General features: G+C 43.6%; 1 protein-coding gene across 1 annotated transcript in view; it reads left to right on the top strand.

The window, feature by feature from the left end:
• gfra4a (GDNF family receptor alpha 4a) overlaps nt 1-18,024 on the top strand; it is a 136,731-nt gene that overhangs the window by 44,003 nt on the left and 74,704 nt on the right. The window contains exon 2 of the mRNA XM_061744286.1: nt 14,448-14,729. Coding sequence (XP_061600270.1) covers nt 14,448-14,729 — 282 coding nt within the window. The remainder of the gene's footprint in view (nt 1-14,447; nt 14,730-18,024) is intronic.

Genomic DNA, 18,024 nt, shown 5'->3' with positions numbered 1-18,024 from the left:
GACAAATATAAACACTTTGCTTTTTGTGTCTGAGCAGAACATTAAAGCAAATAGGAAGGAATCATTTAATGAGAGTAAAGGATAATAGGATGTCTTGTTGACAACCAATGGTTCTGTAGTTAGGATCATTGTCAAGTTGTACAACACCCTCCATTTGTTGGCAGGATACAACAGAGTGCAGCTGGCAGGGTGGACATGGTTCAGTGTGCTGCCAGCATTTCCCTCTAATGAGCTCTTTGACCACCCATAAGACAGATGACTTTTTCATGGATGGGCAAATCTCACTAATGTGAACTAGTTTCAACTAATCTCCTATAGCCTCTTTTTGAAATAAAGTCCTTTTTTATGTTGGATTTTCTTGTGTTACCTTTTCTAAGGTGCTGGGGTTGGTATGTGGTTTAGTCTAGACTTTCGGTTTGACCAAAAAAGAATATCAAACTTTAATTGGTCAGTTAACCCTTGTGCTGTCTTCGGGTCAAGGAAGGGGGAAGAGAAGAAGGGAGGAAAGAAGGAAGGAAGGAAGAATGAAAAGAAGGAAAGAAGGAAGGAAGGAAACAAGGAAAGAAGGAAGGAAGGGAAGAAGGAAGGAAGGGAAGAAGGAAGGAAGGAAAAGAAGGAAGGAGAAAGCAGGAAGAAGGAAGGAAGGAAGGAAGGAAGGAAGGAAGGAAGGAAGGAAGGAAGGAAGGAAGGAAGGAAGGAAGGAAGGAAGAATAAGAAGGAAGGAAGGAAGGAAGGAAGGAAGGAAGGAAGGAAGGAAGGAAGGAAGGAAGGAAGGAAGGAAGGAAGGAAGGAAGGAAGGAAGGAAGGAAGGAGAAAGCAGGAAGAAGGAAGCAAGGAAGCAAGCAAGGAAGCAAGCAAGGAAGCAAGGAAGGAAGGAAGGAAGGAAGGAAGGAAGGAAGGAAGGAAGGAAGGAAGGAAGGAAGGAAGGAAGGAAGGAAGGATAGGAGAGAACTGAAGCATGTGGCGGGGTCAGAGCGACGACCAGACTAGTGTTACCAAAGGACATGCGAAATGGTGTGCAGTGTATGACACCAGGCAATGTTGGCTTTGCAGTGAAAACCTGCTGATCCAACGTGTTATTAGACACTCTGCAGCCATCTTTGTTGTTTTGTAAAGTGGCAGTTAGACACCCCCATCCCTGCCATATTGTGATCAGTTTAGTACATTCTCTACTGGTGGAAATGCCTCAGAAAACTGTATATCTTGTCAAATCAGCCTGGTATACCATCCCTCCCGAATGGGAGGGATATCTTTGTATGTATATGTACAACTGTCCAGGTTAAAAGTTTGGACCATTAACAGTAAGACAAGTTTTTACCAAAGTTGGAAAAAGGGAATATTGCTTAGATTTTCCGCCGACATAAACTTCTACTCATCCTAGGGGTCTCTCCCAATATGAGGGAAGTATAATGCAAAGGGAAGAGGAGTTACCACTATCTCCGTGCTCATCAGCAATTGTAGTGACCTTTCAATGTGGAGGACTTTAGGTGTGTAAATGCCCAAAATGTGAAACCAGACAATTCTGCTTGGATTACTTGGGTGTATTAGGGGTATGGTTGGGTATGTGTTTTATAAAACAGTATACACTTCTCCTTCCTCCAGCCACAGTCATTGCTTGTGATGAGGAAGTCGATATTATTTATTAGATACAAATAAGGCCACGTTCACACATAGCCGGGTATTTACAAAAATGGATATTTCCCCCTCTACGTTTTGAAAAATACCATCATTTACACAAACCCACATAAATAGCTGTTAAGGTGCTATGAGCAGCCAAACCTACAGGGGGCAGTGTAACGAGAAGCATAGATTCATGCTAGCCAATCAGAATCCTGGAAAAAAACATCAACAAATGACACGTGGCCAAACACATTTTAAACACAGGTCGAGCACATGATGCTGTGACGTTTCTGACGCATAATGTGACTTTCTGAAGCCTAAATGTCCTAAATGTTTCCCTCTGTTTACAGGCAAACGTGAAAACTGAGTTTTTGCAAATCTCTACTTTGGCCAGCATTTTCAGAAATGATTGTTTTTGGTGACTTTGAGCTTTGTCTTCGTGTAAACGAACGGCCGAAACGCATGAAAACACCACTGTTTTTGCTACGTGGAAACAGGGCCCAAGTGGGTGGAGGCAGTACTGGAGATGAGGGGGGATGAGGGGGGATGGCATCCCCCCTGAAATAAAAAGGGTCAAAATCATCCCCTCTGTAAAACTGTCATCCCCCCTTTCCATCCCTTATGTCATTCCATCAATGAATGTGGTTTTACTGCTATTTCAACATTTAGAGTCATCACCAGAAAAATAACACCAGAAAATAACTTATTTGACAATTTTCACCTGTTTCAAGTAAATTTTCACTTGAAATAAGTAGGAAAATCTGCCAGTGGGACAAGATTTATCTTCTTATTACAAGCGAAAAAATCTTATTCCACTGGCAGATTTTTCTACTTATTTTAAGTGAAAATCTACTTGAAACAGGTGAAAATTGTTTTGTTTTTTCCAGTGATGAGTCTTGTTTTAAGTGTAATGAGATTTTTTTTTACTAAAATAAGACATTTTAACTAGAAATAAGACAAATATTCTTGTTAAGATTGTGAGATTTTGCAGTGATCCATTTTACTTATCCTGTGAAGGACAGAGTCATATTGATAAGTTCAGAAAAGTGTTTTTTATTGTTGTGTTTTGATGTATTTGATGTAAGCCCAGTGGATATTTAAAGCTTACAGAAGGCTGCATTTAACTGCTGCTATGTCATTCCTGCAGTATTTCTGCAGGTGTTTTGGTCACTGCTATTATTCGTAATATATTATATTATTTATAATCAGCACAAATTATCTGTCCCCATATGATAAAATCCACCATTCCCCCTGATTTTATTTTACAACTCGAGTACTGGGTGGAGGTCGCCCTGGGACCACGACTCAGACCAGCCACAGTAGCTGGTCATAGAAAATGCCCATCATAGGGCAGCGTTGGACTTTCTATGATTTTGAAATTCTCTGCTCGACTACATTGTGGTCAGTTTGTTTGTACTTTTTCAATTGTTGTTGTACAGTTGTTAAGCTCCGGTCTTATTTTGAAAGTTGCTCTTCGCTTGTACTTTTGTGAAAGTTGCGGATCCTGCGTAGGACTGTGTCACACCTGTTTTTAATTAAGTTGATTACCCCACTGTTCTGCTCCTGCATCCACAGCTGTTTCTAATCAATGGCTTGTGTGCACTCTGCAGTTTTCCTTGTTCTGCTTGATTGATTCCTGCCTCCATGAACTTCAGTGATCTTGTCATGAGGTTCGTTACAATTAACAAAGGGCTACCTGTCATAATGTAAATAAGTCTTTTTTTTATCTGACCCTGAAACAGTTTAACTATTTGTCATTTCTATTCATAACTAGCATATTAAAGAAGGTTATCAATTTCAGTTATGAGCAAGAATGCACTGAAGTATGCACTGAAATTGTAAGTGAAATATCTTTGTGGCTTTAACTGAAAATTAAGTGTTATAAATTGGCCTTCACAACTAAGAACGATTTAAAAAAAGATACACCAACATTTAGGGAATAAGTAGTGTCTGATTGTGAGAGATGTACTGGAACAGAAGGTGACAACGGTGACATGCATCAACCTTTTTTTTTTAAGTTTTTTTTTTTAAGTTTTTTTTTTCTTTTTTTTTTTACTTTATTTACTTTCCTCCATAAATTTGCTAATATCTGCCCATAGTTTTTTCCGAATGAGAGCAAAGCCAAAATAAATATAAATAACTAAATGAATGAACTGTTTCTGGATGTAAATTACAGAAGGAACAATTTGTATTAATGTCCTTTTTAAATTTATGCATGTAATGGCGACATGCATCAACCTGAGTGGAATCAGGAGCTGTGAAAGTGCTGCATCACCAAACTATGGATCCTTTTATGCATCTGTTCAGAAGATCTTTGTCGCATTTTAGGCAGTTTAACTACACAAGATAAATATACAAGTCTCAAGGTATAAAGAACATCATTTTGGACTCATCAGTAATTTTATTGCCATAAAGGTGCATCAATCCACGTCAAGGGACTAAACAAAGCAGGGCTAGAAGGGAATCTTATCAATCAGAGGTATTGAATGCACAGAGAAGAGAATTTTAGAGACTATCTTATGAAGCTCTTGGGCTGATGGCAAATGGGCAAATTCCCAAAATATCCCCTGGCACATCCCTTTAAAATGTTCACTATATTTCATACTTGGGAAGATGGCAGCTTCTCTTGAGCAAATTGCCAAGCTACTTGGGATCATTAAATTGCCAAAGGAACTCATAATATTCATAAACAGATTAAGTTTGTTCTGTTGCCTTAGAGCAACATTTTCCCTAATGCACAACGCCCAAAAGACAAAATGTTCAAGTGGGACGTCAGCTTTTCTAATGTGCATAAAATTAATCTACTGAACTCTACCTGTTCACTTCATGCTTTCAACTACAAAACGATCATAAGCCGTACAATTCCCTGCCTCTGAAAATATTCTACTCGTAACTGCTCTGATTTACACAGATTAAATGTCTTTATTTTCATAATATCCTATTTTTACTTTTCTGAGCCACAGATAATCTTCAGCTTCTTTCATTTCTTTTCAAATGATCTTGTAATCTAATTTCATTGTAATCATTTTCTTCCTCCGTATCATTCACAGCACTAGAGCTCATTCTGAAATCAATTTTCTTTGCAGGTCTTCCAAATATTGTCCCTCACGTCCCTGCCACCTTTCCTCCTAAAAACTTGCATGGATGGCTGATGTATCGCAGATTCCCACACGTACGTTCAGTTCCAAGATAGAAGTCCAAATGGCCATTGCATGGTCATACTGGAGCAGCTGCGGAATATTGATTTTCTTTGGGATGGATTCATCACTGAAAAAATAAATATATTATTCTGCATTGGGGCCAGAGAGGTTTCTTGGTTCTGCATCATTTCCTCATATTTTGCTGAATCAATAATGCAGAGAAAAATATTCCTTACTATGCAGAATAAATTATTTATACATAGTAAATCAATATATTTTTAATTTTATTTTCCCTTCAATTACATTCATGTTGACGTGTAAGACTACATATTTATTAAGGATTTTTTTTGTGTCAAATATTTATTAATTTATTTAGACTTGACTGCTGATGAGGAGGAGATCAGGCAACATTAGCCACAGAAAAAGCCCCAGCAAACACAGTGACTGGTCTCAGTTAAAAAGTCTTCGTAGAGATGTTTGCAAATAAGGTACTACAATATACAGGACTGTCTCAGAAAATTAGAATATTGTGATAAAGTTCTTTATTTTCTGTAATGCAATTAAAAAAACAAAAATGTGATACATTCTGGATTCATTACAAATCAACTGAAATATTGCAAGCCTTTTATTATTTTAATATTGCTGATTATGGTTTACAGTTTAAGATTAAGATTCCCAGAATATTCAAATTTTTTGAGATAGGATATTTGAGTTTTCTTAAGCAATATTAAAATAATAAAATGCTTGCAATATTTCAGTTGATTTGTAATGAATCCAGAATGTATGACATTTTTGCATTACAGAAAATAAAGGACTTTATCACAATATTTTAATTTTCTGAGACAGTCCTGTAGAGTAACAAAACTGCAGTCCCTCAAAAGAACGGTCAAGTTACCATCCAATCCAAGGGTTTAGAGTCCCCGTTAGGATTCACTATCCTCCCTACTGCAGCAAATGATCAACTGAAATGTATTTTTTCTCTCGGTTAAAGCAGAAACATAAAAAATAGACGAGGTAAGAAAGTTCAACATAAGAAAAAAACTCACTCGTGATCTCTGATCTTTTTACTGTGCAAAAAAAAGTGTTCTGAATTTGGAGTTGAAACTTTCAAGAAAAGGTTTAAAGCTTGCTGCATAAATACTGCACCCTTATGAAATTATGAGATCTGGTTTTAGCCGAAAACCTCAGTCTTTTTATACTCACTACACGTTACCTGATGTGTTCCTTTTAATTTATTGTTTTGTCAGACCTAGCAACAGGGGCGGGGCTTGACAAACGGTCAATAAGGGGGAATAAACCTGTTGCCAGTTTCATATTTCTCAAAGATTGCAAACAGGTACTGTACATCCAATTTGAGTAAACGTTAACTTTTTGAACAAGTCAAATCGATTTTTTTTTCAATAAAAGCCTTTGAAAGTTAGGAAATGCTCATAAATGTTCTTCAGTAAACTATAAACAACATTGTTGTGGTGAAACATAATATGAAATCATTAAACTGGCTCCGGTTGAATATTAGCAAAGGAAAGACCTTTATTTTACATGCAAGGAGAGCAGTTCATACTCACTCTCTGGTATCCGTCTGAACCATCAGGAAAATAATAACTGAACAGAAAAATCAGTCTCAAGGTAACTGTTAGTCCCTACGTGCCAGCGTGTTGCCGGGGGTGGCGTTACAGAATAACAGTGAAAGAAGGAGTTCAAGCACAGACCTTTGCAACCAGCAGCTGTGACAAATCTGTATAAAATAAACACAAACAACTTCTTTCATTTCAATTTATCAGAATTTATTTACACAAGTGTTAAAACATAGTGAAACAACACTTGGGACAAATTATGATGGCTAAACTACACATAAGCAACAACTAACTAAACATTAACACATCAGATTATATACGTATGTGACTGTGTGTGTGTGTGTGTGTGTGTGTGTGTGTGTGTGTGTGTGTGTGTGTGTGTGTGTGTGTGTGTGTGTGTGTGTGTGTGTGTGTGCGTGCGTCAGTGTGTTAGTGTGTGTGTCACGATGGCTGTTCATACACATGAAAAGAAAGATGGATGGCTGACAAAGTCACGTGGTGACTGAGTCTCACGTGATTCAAAATGGTGGGCGAGATTTCACCTCATCCAGTGAAAAACAAACTCGGAAGCTTTATGGCCAAGATAAGAGTGTTTGTGGGGGTTAGTAGGAGAGGATGAGAGGAAAAAAGTAAAATCCAAGACACTAGAAAAATTTTTCACGACCGGAAAACCAAGTTCTTCTGATGTTTCCCACACAGAGACGCACCAATGTGAAACGCTCTGCGCTCTGGTCATTCAACTGGGAAATGAGGAAGGGCTTTGTTTTCTGTTGTGGAAGAACATGTCAACAAGATCCAGCAACGTGGATGCAACAGCAGACAAGCAATAAAATAAACAAACACACTTAAACTAATAAACACAGTTGTGATGGGATCAGTGGTCCGGCTCACAACGCAAAAATACGCTAGTTAAATGTGTTAACTAAGTTTCTCTGCCCAGACACAAAAACAGCCTCTTACATGGATCTTTGTAGTTGAAGAAAAAGGTGGTTTGGTCTGGCCAGTCAGCGTTCCTTGGGAACAGCTGGATGGTTACGATCTGCAGGTGATCCTGGTGAAGAGCATATCTCTCGTTCTCCTGCTCTCCTCATCTCAGTGTGGATGATGGGATGCTGTCACAGAGTGGTTGGATGAGGACCCAGATGCAGGAGAGCGAGAGGCAGGAGTTCAGCAAAAAGGGTTTATTTAAAAAAAAAAAAAGGCAAGAACCAAAAACGCTGCAGAGCAGGATTAACTAAAAACACTAGAGAAAAACCTGAAAACTTGGCAAGACACATGGAGGAAGGAAACAGTATGGAACCACGAGGAGCAAGGGAAAGACAAGACCAGATATACACAAGGGGGTAACGAGACACAGGTGTGAACAATCAGGGCAGATGGAAAACAGGCGGGGCAAAACAGAAACACAAACTGGGGGAAACGCAGCTGTGCCTCCTACAGCTCCAGGTCGGTCCAAAGGCGTTCACGTCGAGGCATGCAACAGTCCCTCGTTCGGCTCTTCTGGGGCTCAGAACGTTCGCGGGTCACTCGTTGCAGCGCTGCAGACTGTGGTTGCCATTTCAAGGCCACCAGACGCTTCTTCAGGTCCGATAATGGAGCAGGCCAGCCCATAGCTAGTAGCTCTTCATGCTAAAATAGGAGCTGTGGCCTTCTTCATAGCTCACAGAGAACTCCATGGGACCGTGGACAGGGCAGAGGTAGAAGAGATCTTGGGAGAAAGAGAGGAGGAAAAAGAGAAAAAGAAAGGGGGGAGCCTGCTCTTTATAGCCGGACCAGGCTGCAATGAATCGACAACGGCCCCTCCTGCGTTTTGGGGTTCAAGCCCAATGAGGAGGCTATTCCTCATCACCAAGGTCCGTAAATGCAAAGCCTGCTGGGGTTTTGAGTCATTATGGAGGTTCCTTTGTTTCGAACCATGCGGTCAGTTGTAAGAAATCAAGGCTGGTCTCAGAGTGAGGCCTCAGAATTGACATCAAGTCGTTCCATGTTCAAAACAGGACTGTGGCCCGACAACATATATGTATTTATTGTCTCCTCTGTGGGATTAATAAAGTTCTATTCTATTCTATTCCCATTACAAACTTGATCGAAGAACAGTGGAGCAGCAAAGGTTAGAAACAAAATGTGTATCGCTGTATAATACATGTCTCAACATGACTTAATGACTCACTCATGATTATTATCCAAGAATTAAATCCAAATTAACTCAACAGCAAATAAATGACAAGGGAGTTCACTTTGATTTTATTTTTTTTGTTTCCTTTCAAAGTCGGCTGCTTGAACTATTCCAGGTGGGTTTCTGGGCAAATGAAGAATGAAACACACCAGTGGAAACAGATAATGTGATGGTGAACAAAGGAAACAACACAGCAGAGAAAGAGAGCGCTAAAACAGATTATTTGCCACAGTGGGATTATCGGAGGAATATAGGATGGAACATATTTGAATGAAAAGGCGACTGATTTCTCCTAATTGGTTGTCACTGTGTGCTGCCGTACTAGTTTTTTTTTTTTTTTTTTTAGGCCAATCTTTATCTCTTGCAATCTGAAGTGCTTATTAATTTCTCAAACATCAAACCTCAACCCACACTGGATTAGTGGCAATAAAATGTGATTTACACTGGCAATGCTCACTGGGGCGCATTTCCGCTTGAAATTGAATGATGCCGAATGGTGCCTCTTCCATCCACCTAGAGTATCAGAACACACACACACACACACACACACACACACACACACACACACACACACACACACACACACACACACACACACACACACACACCACCCACATAACTGTTCCCACCTGCAGTGAAACATAACATACATGCAAGAAAGATTTTTCTTCGTTGGGTTATTTTCCTGCATACACAGGGTAGAAATTATGTTTATTTCCATTGCAAATGTACATTCCAAGTATTAGAGTTCTTGACATGAAGCAGATCAGATCCTTCAGGTTTTTTTTCTGTTTTTCTTCTAAGTTTTCTTTTCTCGGTCCAATAAAACTCTCCAGAGAAGCTAATTTGCATCAGAAACGAATGACATTATAACACCCAGCATTTTACCCCCTCCATCTGCTTTAAATAAAAAAATATTTATAGATAACTGCTGAGTTTAAGGAGCTATGTGAATAAATAGACTTTTGCTAGTATTTTCATTTATTAACTTTGCACTAACTTTTCTTTTGGTTTTCGAACACTTTTAATACATAAAACACATCATTAAAATTCAAGCATTTTAAAGGATTTAAAGCACGGATATAAATCCAGGAAATTATCTTGAAAATCCTGGAATAAAAATGATGGTACCTTCAACTTAACATTTTGTTGTAAAAAAAATGTGTTGCAGTCACTGCCAACAACCTACTCTGTATAGGTCTCAGTGAGATTTCTGCATCCACCCTTGTTGTTTCTCTCTTCATGAGCAGACAGATTATTATCCCATGGCACTTCCTGGCACTCATTTTTAACTCCAGGGCTTTTACGGTCTTCAAAATCCCTTGTGCCCTGCACAGCTTCAGTGCCTCCTGTCTGTGCCAGATGCATAAAAGCAGGCCATGACCAACTTCCCTGCTAGTTTCACAGCAGGTATGCTGTTCTTTTTCTTAAGAGTTTGAGTGTTGAATCTCTGAAATATAATTTGTTTAAGTTAGAGAAAAGAAAAGAAAAAAATATATATTTTATTCCACCTTTTTGAGCAACAGTGTGGATAAGAAATGTATTATTTTCATAAATTTATTGGATTTCCCTGCCACGCATTAAAGGCAAGCAGGTATTCATTAGAAAATTTGTTTCATTTTAATCACTTTTCAGGAGGGACGAAGTATTGTTTCAATGAGCTGTGAGGTTATGAGTGAGTTGTGTCGGTTGCTGTGTAGATTATGTTCTCACTGCAAACGATCTCGGCTCCCTTGTTTTGTGCCGCATCCGAGCGCGATTGCTGTGTTCAAATATACTGTACTAAACAAACCGATCTTAAGGGGGAAACGCTCCCTGTTTCGGAAAAACTGGGACAGGTGTGAAAGCACTCTAAGTGACAGTCCTGGGCATTGCTCCGTCTACCAACCCCGGGAGTTCCTGCACTGAGCTCAGGTCTCCTCCTTAACCTGAGGAGTGAGCAGGCCGCTTCTTTTCACCAGACAGGGTGGGGTTTATCTTGCCGGACGTAGCGCGTGGAAGGATCACGATATTCCGGCCAGATCCTCTCCACCCCATCTGGCGCCCCGGTTGGCCAGAGGGGGCAGTGTAGAGTCCAGGGGCCTCATTTATATAGCTTGCGTGCGCACAAAACAGGGCTTGAAAGATGCGCAAGCCACCTTCTACGCAAAGCGTATCTTTACGCAAACTTTGATCCTAGGGCAGGAACATTTTGAAGATATGGGGAACTGGCGACGCAGACGGTGAGGTGGTGAAATGAAGCAAGATTCATGTCATACCTGTACTTTTAATGTCATCACATATCAGACTTATAATATAATAGCGCTGATCGTGTCCCTCTGTGTTTGAAGCTCAGCGTCAGTCAGTCGGCCACTTCCAGCTGCGCTCTGGTGCTGCTGGTGCTGCAGCCGTGTGCAGGACACGCCGTGCCGGTGTCGTGCCAAAAAGTGATTGCCTGCCAGAATCTGATTTCTCCCCCTGAAAATGGGTATTTTTACCTGACAAAAATTGATTGAAGGCCAAATACAGTTAATGAAAAGTTGTTTTGTACCTAAATATGATTTGATCTCATCCTCGAGCTTCAGGAAATATTTTGAAATAAGGTGTACTGTGTATATATATATATATATGATTGTAGATGTATGTGTGTGATATGCTAAACTAGACACATCCATGGATCAAAACACACCATCACTGTTAAGAGTGAGTAAGAGCTCTTTGAAAACTGAGAATAAACAAGCATTTAGTTTCCTGAGGGAAATTAAGCTTGTGTCACATGAAATCATATAAAAGTAGATGTGTTGCTCTCCTACAAATGATGCTCGCCCTTTTGGGGCCAGTCTGTAACAAATAGGTGGTTTTGATTTGAGATGAAATATTTTTGCAATTCCAAGTACGTCCGGATGTACTGGTGCTTCATCCCCCCCCCAAGTTTTATCAGAATTCACTCAGTGGTGTTTAAGGGATTACATGTGACAGCTGTATAAATTCATGAATATTATAGCACCCCTTTGGGTTTTTGAGTGCAGCTTCAGAAAGATTGTACACAGTGGTGGAAGCATCACTGGACACGTTTGATCACCGCATATATAATACATTAGCATTCTAATAAGTTTAGTTTGAAAGGTGTGATTCACTTCTTTACATTGACTTACTTACAGAATAAATTTCCACATTAAACAAAAAAATTGAGGACGAAAAAAGATATTCCAACAAACATCTCATCTGATTGGGTGGGGTGGAGGGGTATACATTGAAATAAAGTCAAAGAAATGAAGGCACTCTAAAACATTCTTTGTGAGTCACGCAAACTGGGGAGGAGCCAGTCTGAAATATTTGGGGAATATTTCCGAGGAAGCTAAGTGAGACACAACCTCAAAGCCGTGTGTTTAATGGGGGCAGAAAATCATTCCAATTTATATGTTCCTATTTCATGTAGCCATCCCTCTCTCTCTCTCTCTCTCGCTCTCTCGGGGCTGACGATTGTTTTTTTTAATCACAATTAATTGAAAGATTATTAATTAAGTTGCAATTTATTGCACAAATACTTTTTTTTTTAAAGTTCTGCTCACCCGAAAATCAGATGTTTCAAATTGCAATAATACAGGTGCAGACAATGACCCTTGCTTTTTTTTTTTTTTTTTTAATTATTATTTCAAAAACATGTCCTGAAAGTGAAAGGAATGTCCATTTAAACATCCCCTGTTTTTAAGCAGTTTTTAATAAACATACAGTACGGACCAAAAGTTTGGACACACTTCGCCATTTGTTTGAATGGGAAGGTGTGTCCAAACTTTTGGTCTGTACTGTATTTTCAGCCTGGTTAAAAAAGCATTTTGCTTTCTGTGTGTGTGTGTGTGTGTGTGTGTGTGTGTGTGTGTGTGTGTGTGTGTGTGTGTGTGTGTGTGTGTGTGTGTGTGTGTGTGTGTGTGTTCAGGGTGTACACTGTCCTGCAGTCAGCTTGGATAAGCTCCAGCATCTGGATGGATGGATGGATGGATGGGTGGATGGGTGGGTGGACATTATACAATACACTTACAGTATAACTGTTGGCATAAATACGTGTATAAGACTGACTGGTAATAAATCAAAAACGAATTGTTTGTGGTCCTGTAGTGTGTGTAAAGGCATCTGCACAACCAGCAGCTGTTCTGTCTGAGGAAGTTGTCCCGTTTCCACATTGATAGGACCATGATGACACTTTTTTATAGCGCTTTTATTGAATCTGTTTTAACTTTTTCACTAGCATCATGGTTCAGAAACCTGCCCCTAAAAGAAAAGGAGCTCACTCAACCCGATCATTAAATGGTTGGGGAAACATAGCTGGGCCTGGAGTCGCTGGAGGCCAAGCAGTTGCCGCAGCTCCAGCTCCATTCCCAATGATGCCTCCCATTCCTTAGCGAGTGAGTTCCAGCTACTGCCATCAGGGCGCAGATTCATAGTCCCGAGAATGAGGACCACACGCTATAGGAACAACTTTGTCTCTGCTGCTGTCTCTTTTAAACAAATCTTAACACATTTTACCTGGTCGCGGGGGCAGCAGCCTCAGCAGGGATGCCCAGACTTCCTTCACCCCAGACACTTCCTCCATCTCTTCCTCCAGCTCTTCCTCCAGCTCTTCCTCCATCTCTTCCTCCATCTCTTCCTCCAGACACTTCCTCCAGCTCTTCCGGGGGGAGTCTGAGACGTTCCCAGGCCAGCTGAGAGACATAGTCTCTCCAGCGTGTCCTGGGTCTTCCCCGGGGTCTCCTCCCGGAGGGTGTTGAGGAATTTATCAAAACCAGTTCAGAAGTCCGCTTTGTGGTATAGTGAGTTTTTATTCAGCAAGCCGGCGGTGGGCGAACCTACACAGATCGTGTCTGAGTTGGTGTGCCGACCTCGAGTGATGTTGTAACCAGATTTTTATACAAGAAGTTTAACACCAAAATGCAGGAATACACAAATCAGGCAAGAGACAAAAAGTAATTTACAGTCGGATGGGATTCGGGCCAAATGTCATTATCAGACATTTGGCATGACTGTCACAGACTTCCAAAATACCCCATAGGGTGTTCTCATGTTTCAAGTCTGTTTGAACCAACTTCCAGGTGTCGTTTACAGGGGGTTGAGTAGGGAACTGGGTAGGAAGTTTGAAGCTAACACAAAGGTGTTGGGTCCTAGTTCAAAGCCCTGCAGGGGGCCACGTGCTACAATGCTTCATCAAGGGACATGCCTGGAACTCCTCCCTAGGGAGGATCCACCAGGATCCGATACAGATGCCCAAGCCACCTCAGCTGACTCCTCTCAATGTGGAGGAGCAGCGGCTCGACTCCGAGCTCCTCCCGGGTGACCGAACATCTCACCCTATCTCTAAGGGAGCGTCCAGCCACCCTGCGGAGGAAACTCATCTCGGCCGCTTGTATCCGCGATCTCGTCCTTTCGGTCACTACCCAAAGTTCATGACCATAGGTGAGGGTAGGAGTGTAGATTGACCGGATTGACCCTTTTGAAGTGGCGGAAAATGGATGGATGGATGGATGGATGGATGGATGGATGGATGGATGGATGGATGGATGGATGGATGGATGGATGGATGGATGGATGGATGAACACATTTTATTTATTGCTGAGGTCTATCCTGCTTTTAACTTATTTATTTCTATTTATCGGAAACCCTGACCTTGGTTATGCCTCTATTTATTGTTCTTTGCCTTGTGGGCAACATCTACTTTCATCCTGTTCAGTGAGCATTGTGAGTACCTGCCATGTCTGTCTTGTGCTGTCGTAAACCTGTTCTCTGTATTGTCCTGTGTCAAATTAATGACTGTAAAGATTGTGTGTGAGATGCCTTCTCCCATCTACTGCAAAACAAATCTACCTACGGGTACTGATAAGGTCAACTTGAACTTGAACTGGAACTTGAGCTCCGACTGAAGTGGCTGAACGTGGACTGAACCTGTCCCGTGTCTTATCTTGCAGGAGTTCCACCCGTGGTTCTGTCTGCAGGCGGGAGCGACTGCCTGCGAGCTGGAGACACCTGTTCCAGCGACGACACCTGCAGCCCGCGACTGCGCACCCTCAGGCAGTGCGTGGCCGGAGACGGCAGCGTCAAACTGGGTCCAGGAGCGCGAAACCAGTGTGAGAATGCCATGACGGCACTTCTCTCCACCCCTCTGCACGGCTGCCAGTGTAAACGAGGGATGAAGAAGGAGAAGAACTGTCTGAGTATCTACTGGAGCCTCCACCAGTCTGTGCTACACGGTGAGCTTGGCGTTGGGACACAGAAGCTGATGATTGTGGGGGGGGTTGAGAGCAAGTAGAGTATGTTATTGAGATTATCGAGCGTGTGCTGCCCGTTGCACATGAATTAAGAATCCGCCCCCACACAAGCACAACAGTAGATTCCAGTCCCAAAGGAAAAGAGTGATTATTGTGTCAAAACCGGGTAAAACTGGAGCTCTGATTCCTTTCATTCCACCCACGCGTATTGTATTTTATCCCTGTGGCGCTTATTTCAGATGCTTAGCCATGTCCTGACTGAAGCCCTTTTATTTGCCACACGTTTACATTCAAATGCAGGCATTTAACAGACTCTTTTCAGCACAACGCGTATGAAGAGGTTGAAAGCATTCTGCAGTCCTACAATGTAAGATATGGACATGCACAGATGAAACAGCTGCCTGAACTGATCATCAGCCATCATTCTGGATGGGATGGAGTGAGTGTGCAACAAATAATTGTCATGCACTTTACAAACGCATCCTACCGTAGCTTTGTTATACGATACAAAGCATTTTTTCATGCTTGTGCAGACTGTCCAACAAATGATTACCTACAGACTTGTTTTGCAGTTTAAATGGAAAGATGTTGACATTCGGACCACTTCAGGTTAATAGTAGCGTTAGAAGAAAAGCACCTGACATCAGAGCCCTAGTTAGTTCAAATCTGGAACAATCAGAGTGAATTTTTAATATGAGAGGTCATGTGAATTTCTTCATCAACTATCAAATATACACATGTACAGAACTGTCTCAGAAAATTAGAATATTGTGATAAAGTTCTTTATTTTCTGTAATGCAATTAAAAACACAAAATGTCATACATTCTGGATTCATTACAAATCAACTGAAGGGGGCCTGTGGGGGGGGTTACCTCATGGCGGTGGGGGGGGGGTGGCTGGGGAGGGCTCGGGCGGGGGGCTGTGGCTGGGGCGTCTCCGGGCCTCCCGGGGGGGGCGGGGCCATGGACGTGGGGGTCCCACCCGGAGGGCCCGGCCCTGCCTGGGTGGGGGGTGGCTGTCTGCGCTGGGGGGGCATTGCTGCCTTGGTCCTCCGTCGCTGGGCGGGGGCCAAGTGCCCCTGCGGATGTGGGGACTCCGGGACCCTTGGGGTGTCCGCCGGGGTGGCCTCGGGGGGGGGTGGGGCCGGGTCCGGGGAGCGGGCCTCCCCTGACCGGGGGGTGCACGGGCGGGCGCGACGGCGGGGTGGCACCATTCCCCGGTATCTATGTCTTATGTTGTCAGTATGAATGGGAGGATGTTGGACCGTTTCCCCCTCCGTCTGGGGGCTCCGGCGGCGCCGGGGGCGCCCTTGGAGGTACGGTGGGGCCCTTGCCCGGCTCGGGGGGCCGGCCCCCGTCTACTGGACGGCCGGTGGGGGGACGCGGGTGTCTTATCAGGGCCGGCTTTGCTGGTCCTGCTTCCTGGCTTCGGCCTCCGCTCCCCCTCTTGCCCCCCCTACACGATTCATACGCACATAGGCGAAAGGCGGGGGGTCCGGGTCGTGGGGGGCACTGTCCCGCGGGGCCTGGCACTCCCCGCCTCACGGTTTTAACAGCAAAATAGACACTGCACATTCAACATTTTATAAATACACTTGACAAGGACACGTAGTTCGGGAGGGGGGGGGGTCGGTGTCAATCGATACTTGGCCCTCCCTCCTCCCTGTTTTTATGGCATTAATCACATGCACTCAACACAAGGGGCGGGAGGGGGTCCCACATCACCCGCGTTCCCTCACCGGCCTGGGCCTGGGACGGGTGGGTCGGGTTACCCGGGCCTGGCGGGGCCCGCCGTGCAGCCTGGGTTGCCTTCTGGCGGTGTTGGACCCCCCCGGGGAGGGGGAAACGGTGCGTGATTGTATGTCTGTGTCGGTGAGAATGCGGTGTCCTGCCATGGAGGATTTGAGCCTCCATTGGCAGGACATCAAAAACTTAATAATTTATCAATATTATATTATACAAAGATGGTTATTATTATTATTATTATTAGTATTATTATTATTATTATTATGTATAGTATATTATATTATTATTAGTATAGGTATCGGATAGGTGAATGGATGAATGAATGGGATGCCTGGGTCTGGGGCCCTCCGTTGTCGGGCCTGCGCGGGTGTCGCCTTGTTGGGGGGTTCCCTCTCTCCGGGCCCGTCTCCGGTCCCCCCCGCTGCCTCTACGGCGGGGCGCCCCTCTGGTCTTGGAGGGCCACTTTCGTGGGGGACGGGTGCGCCTGCCCGCGTCGGCGGCCGGGGCGGCTCTGTCTCTCCGGGCAGGCTGGCCCCCTGCCGGGTGGGGGTCGTTGGCCTGAAGGGTGAGGGCCTCCTGGCCGCGTGTCCGGCCCGGACCGGGTGGCCGGGGATTGCCTGGGTCGCGGTCCGCCGCCGCGGGATCCCTGGCTGCTTCTTTCCGCGCCGTGGGGGCCCCGCCCGCGGGCCCCCTCGGCCGCCGCCGGGTGGGGGGGGGGCCTCGCAGGCGGTGGGTTGCCTCCCTCCTACTTCTCCCCTCTGTGGGGTTGCCGGTGGCCTGGGTTCCGGGCTCTTCCTTGTCGGCCTCTGGTCTCGCGGGTGGCGGGGTTGCTCCCCCCCCTCCCCCACTATAGATACACTTCAGGTGGAGCTTTGTTTGGTTTATTACACACACACACACACACACACACACACACACACACACACACACACACACACACACACACACACACACACATACACACATATAGTCATTTAGTCACATGCATACACACACACACACACACACACACACACACACACACACACACACACACACACACACACACACACACACACACACACACACACACACACACACACACGCATGATCATATACATACACACACACACACATAGACATACACACTGGCTTGTTCACCTGCATGCTGGCTCTCTAGTTTTTGGGTTTAGGTAGCAGTAGCGATAGCTTAGCTCAGACTGCGATCAGATCTCAAGATTTAGGTCGATTGCTGTTCGTGTTTTGGATGGCTCCGTGCCGGTTTCGTGCTTTGTTTGTGGTTTTTTGTTGCAGATTTCCAGTGCTTGACGTGTGTCTCCGTGTGTTCCTGCTTCCTGGATTGGCAGTGGATGTCGTCACCCCCCCCCCACCGCCTCCCCCACCCCAAAAAAAAAAAAAAAAAAAAAACACTGGGTTTGTATGTGTATATTTATGTATGTGTACGCATATGTGTGCGTATATATATGTATATATTACATACAGTAATAATGCACATATATACACTTTTGGTTTCTACCGTCATGGTATCAAT

Source organism: Cololabis saira, chromosome 16, assembly GCF_033807715.1.
Source record: "Cololabis saira isolate AMF1-May2022 chromosome 16, fColSai1.1, whole genome shotgun sequence".
NCBI lineage: Eukaryota > Metazoa > Chordata > Actinopteri > Beloniformes > Belonidae > Cololabis > Cololabis saira.
This window is presented reverse-complemented; position numbering and strand designations above follow the sequence as displayed.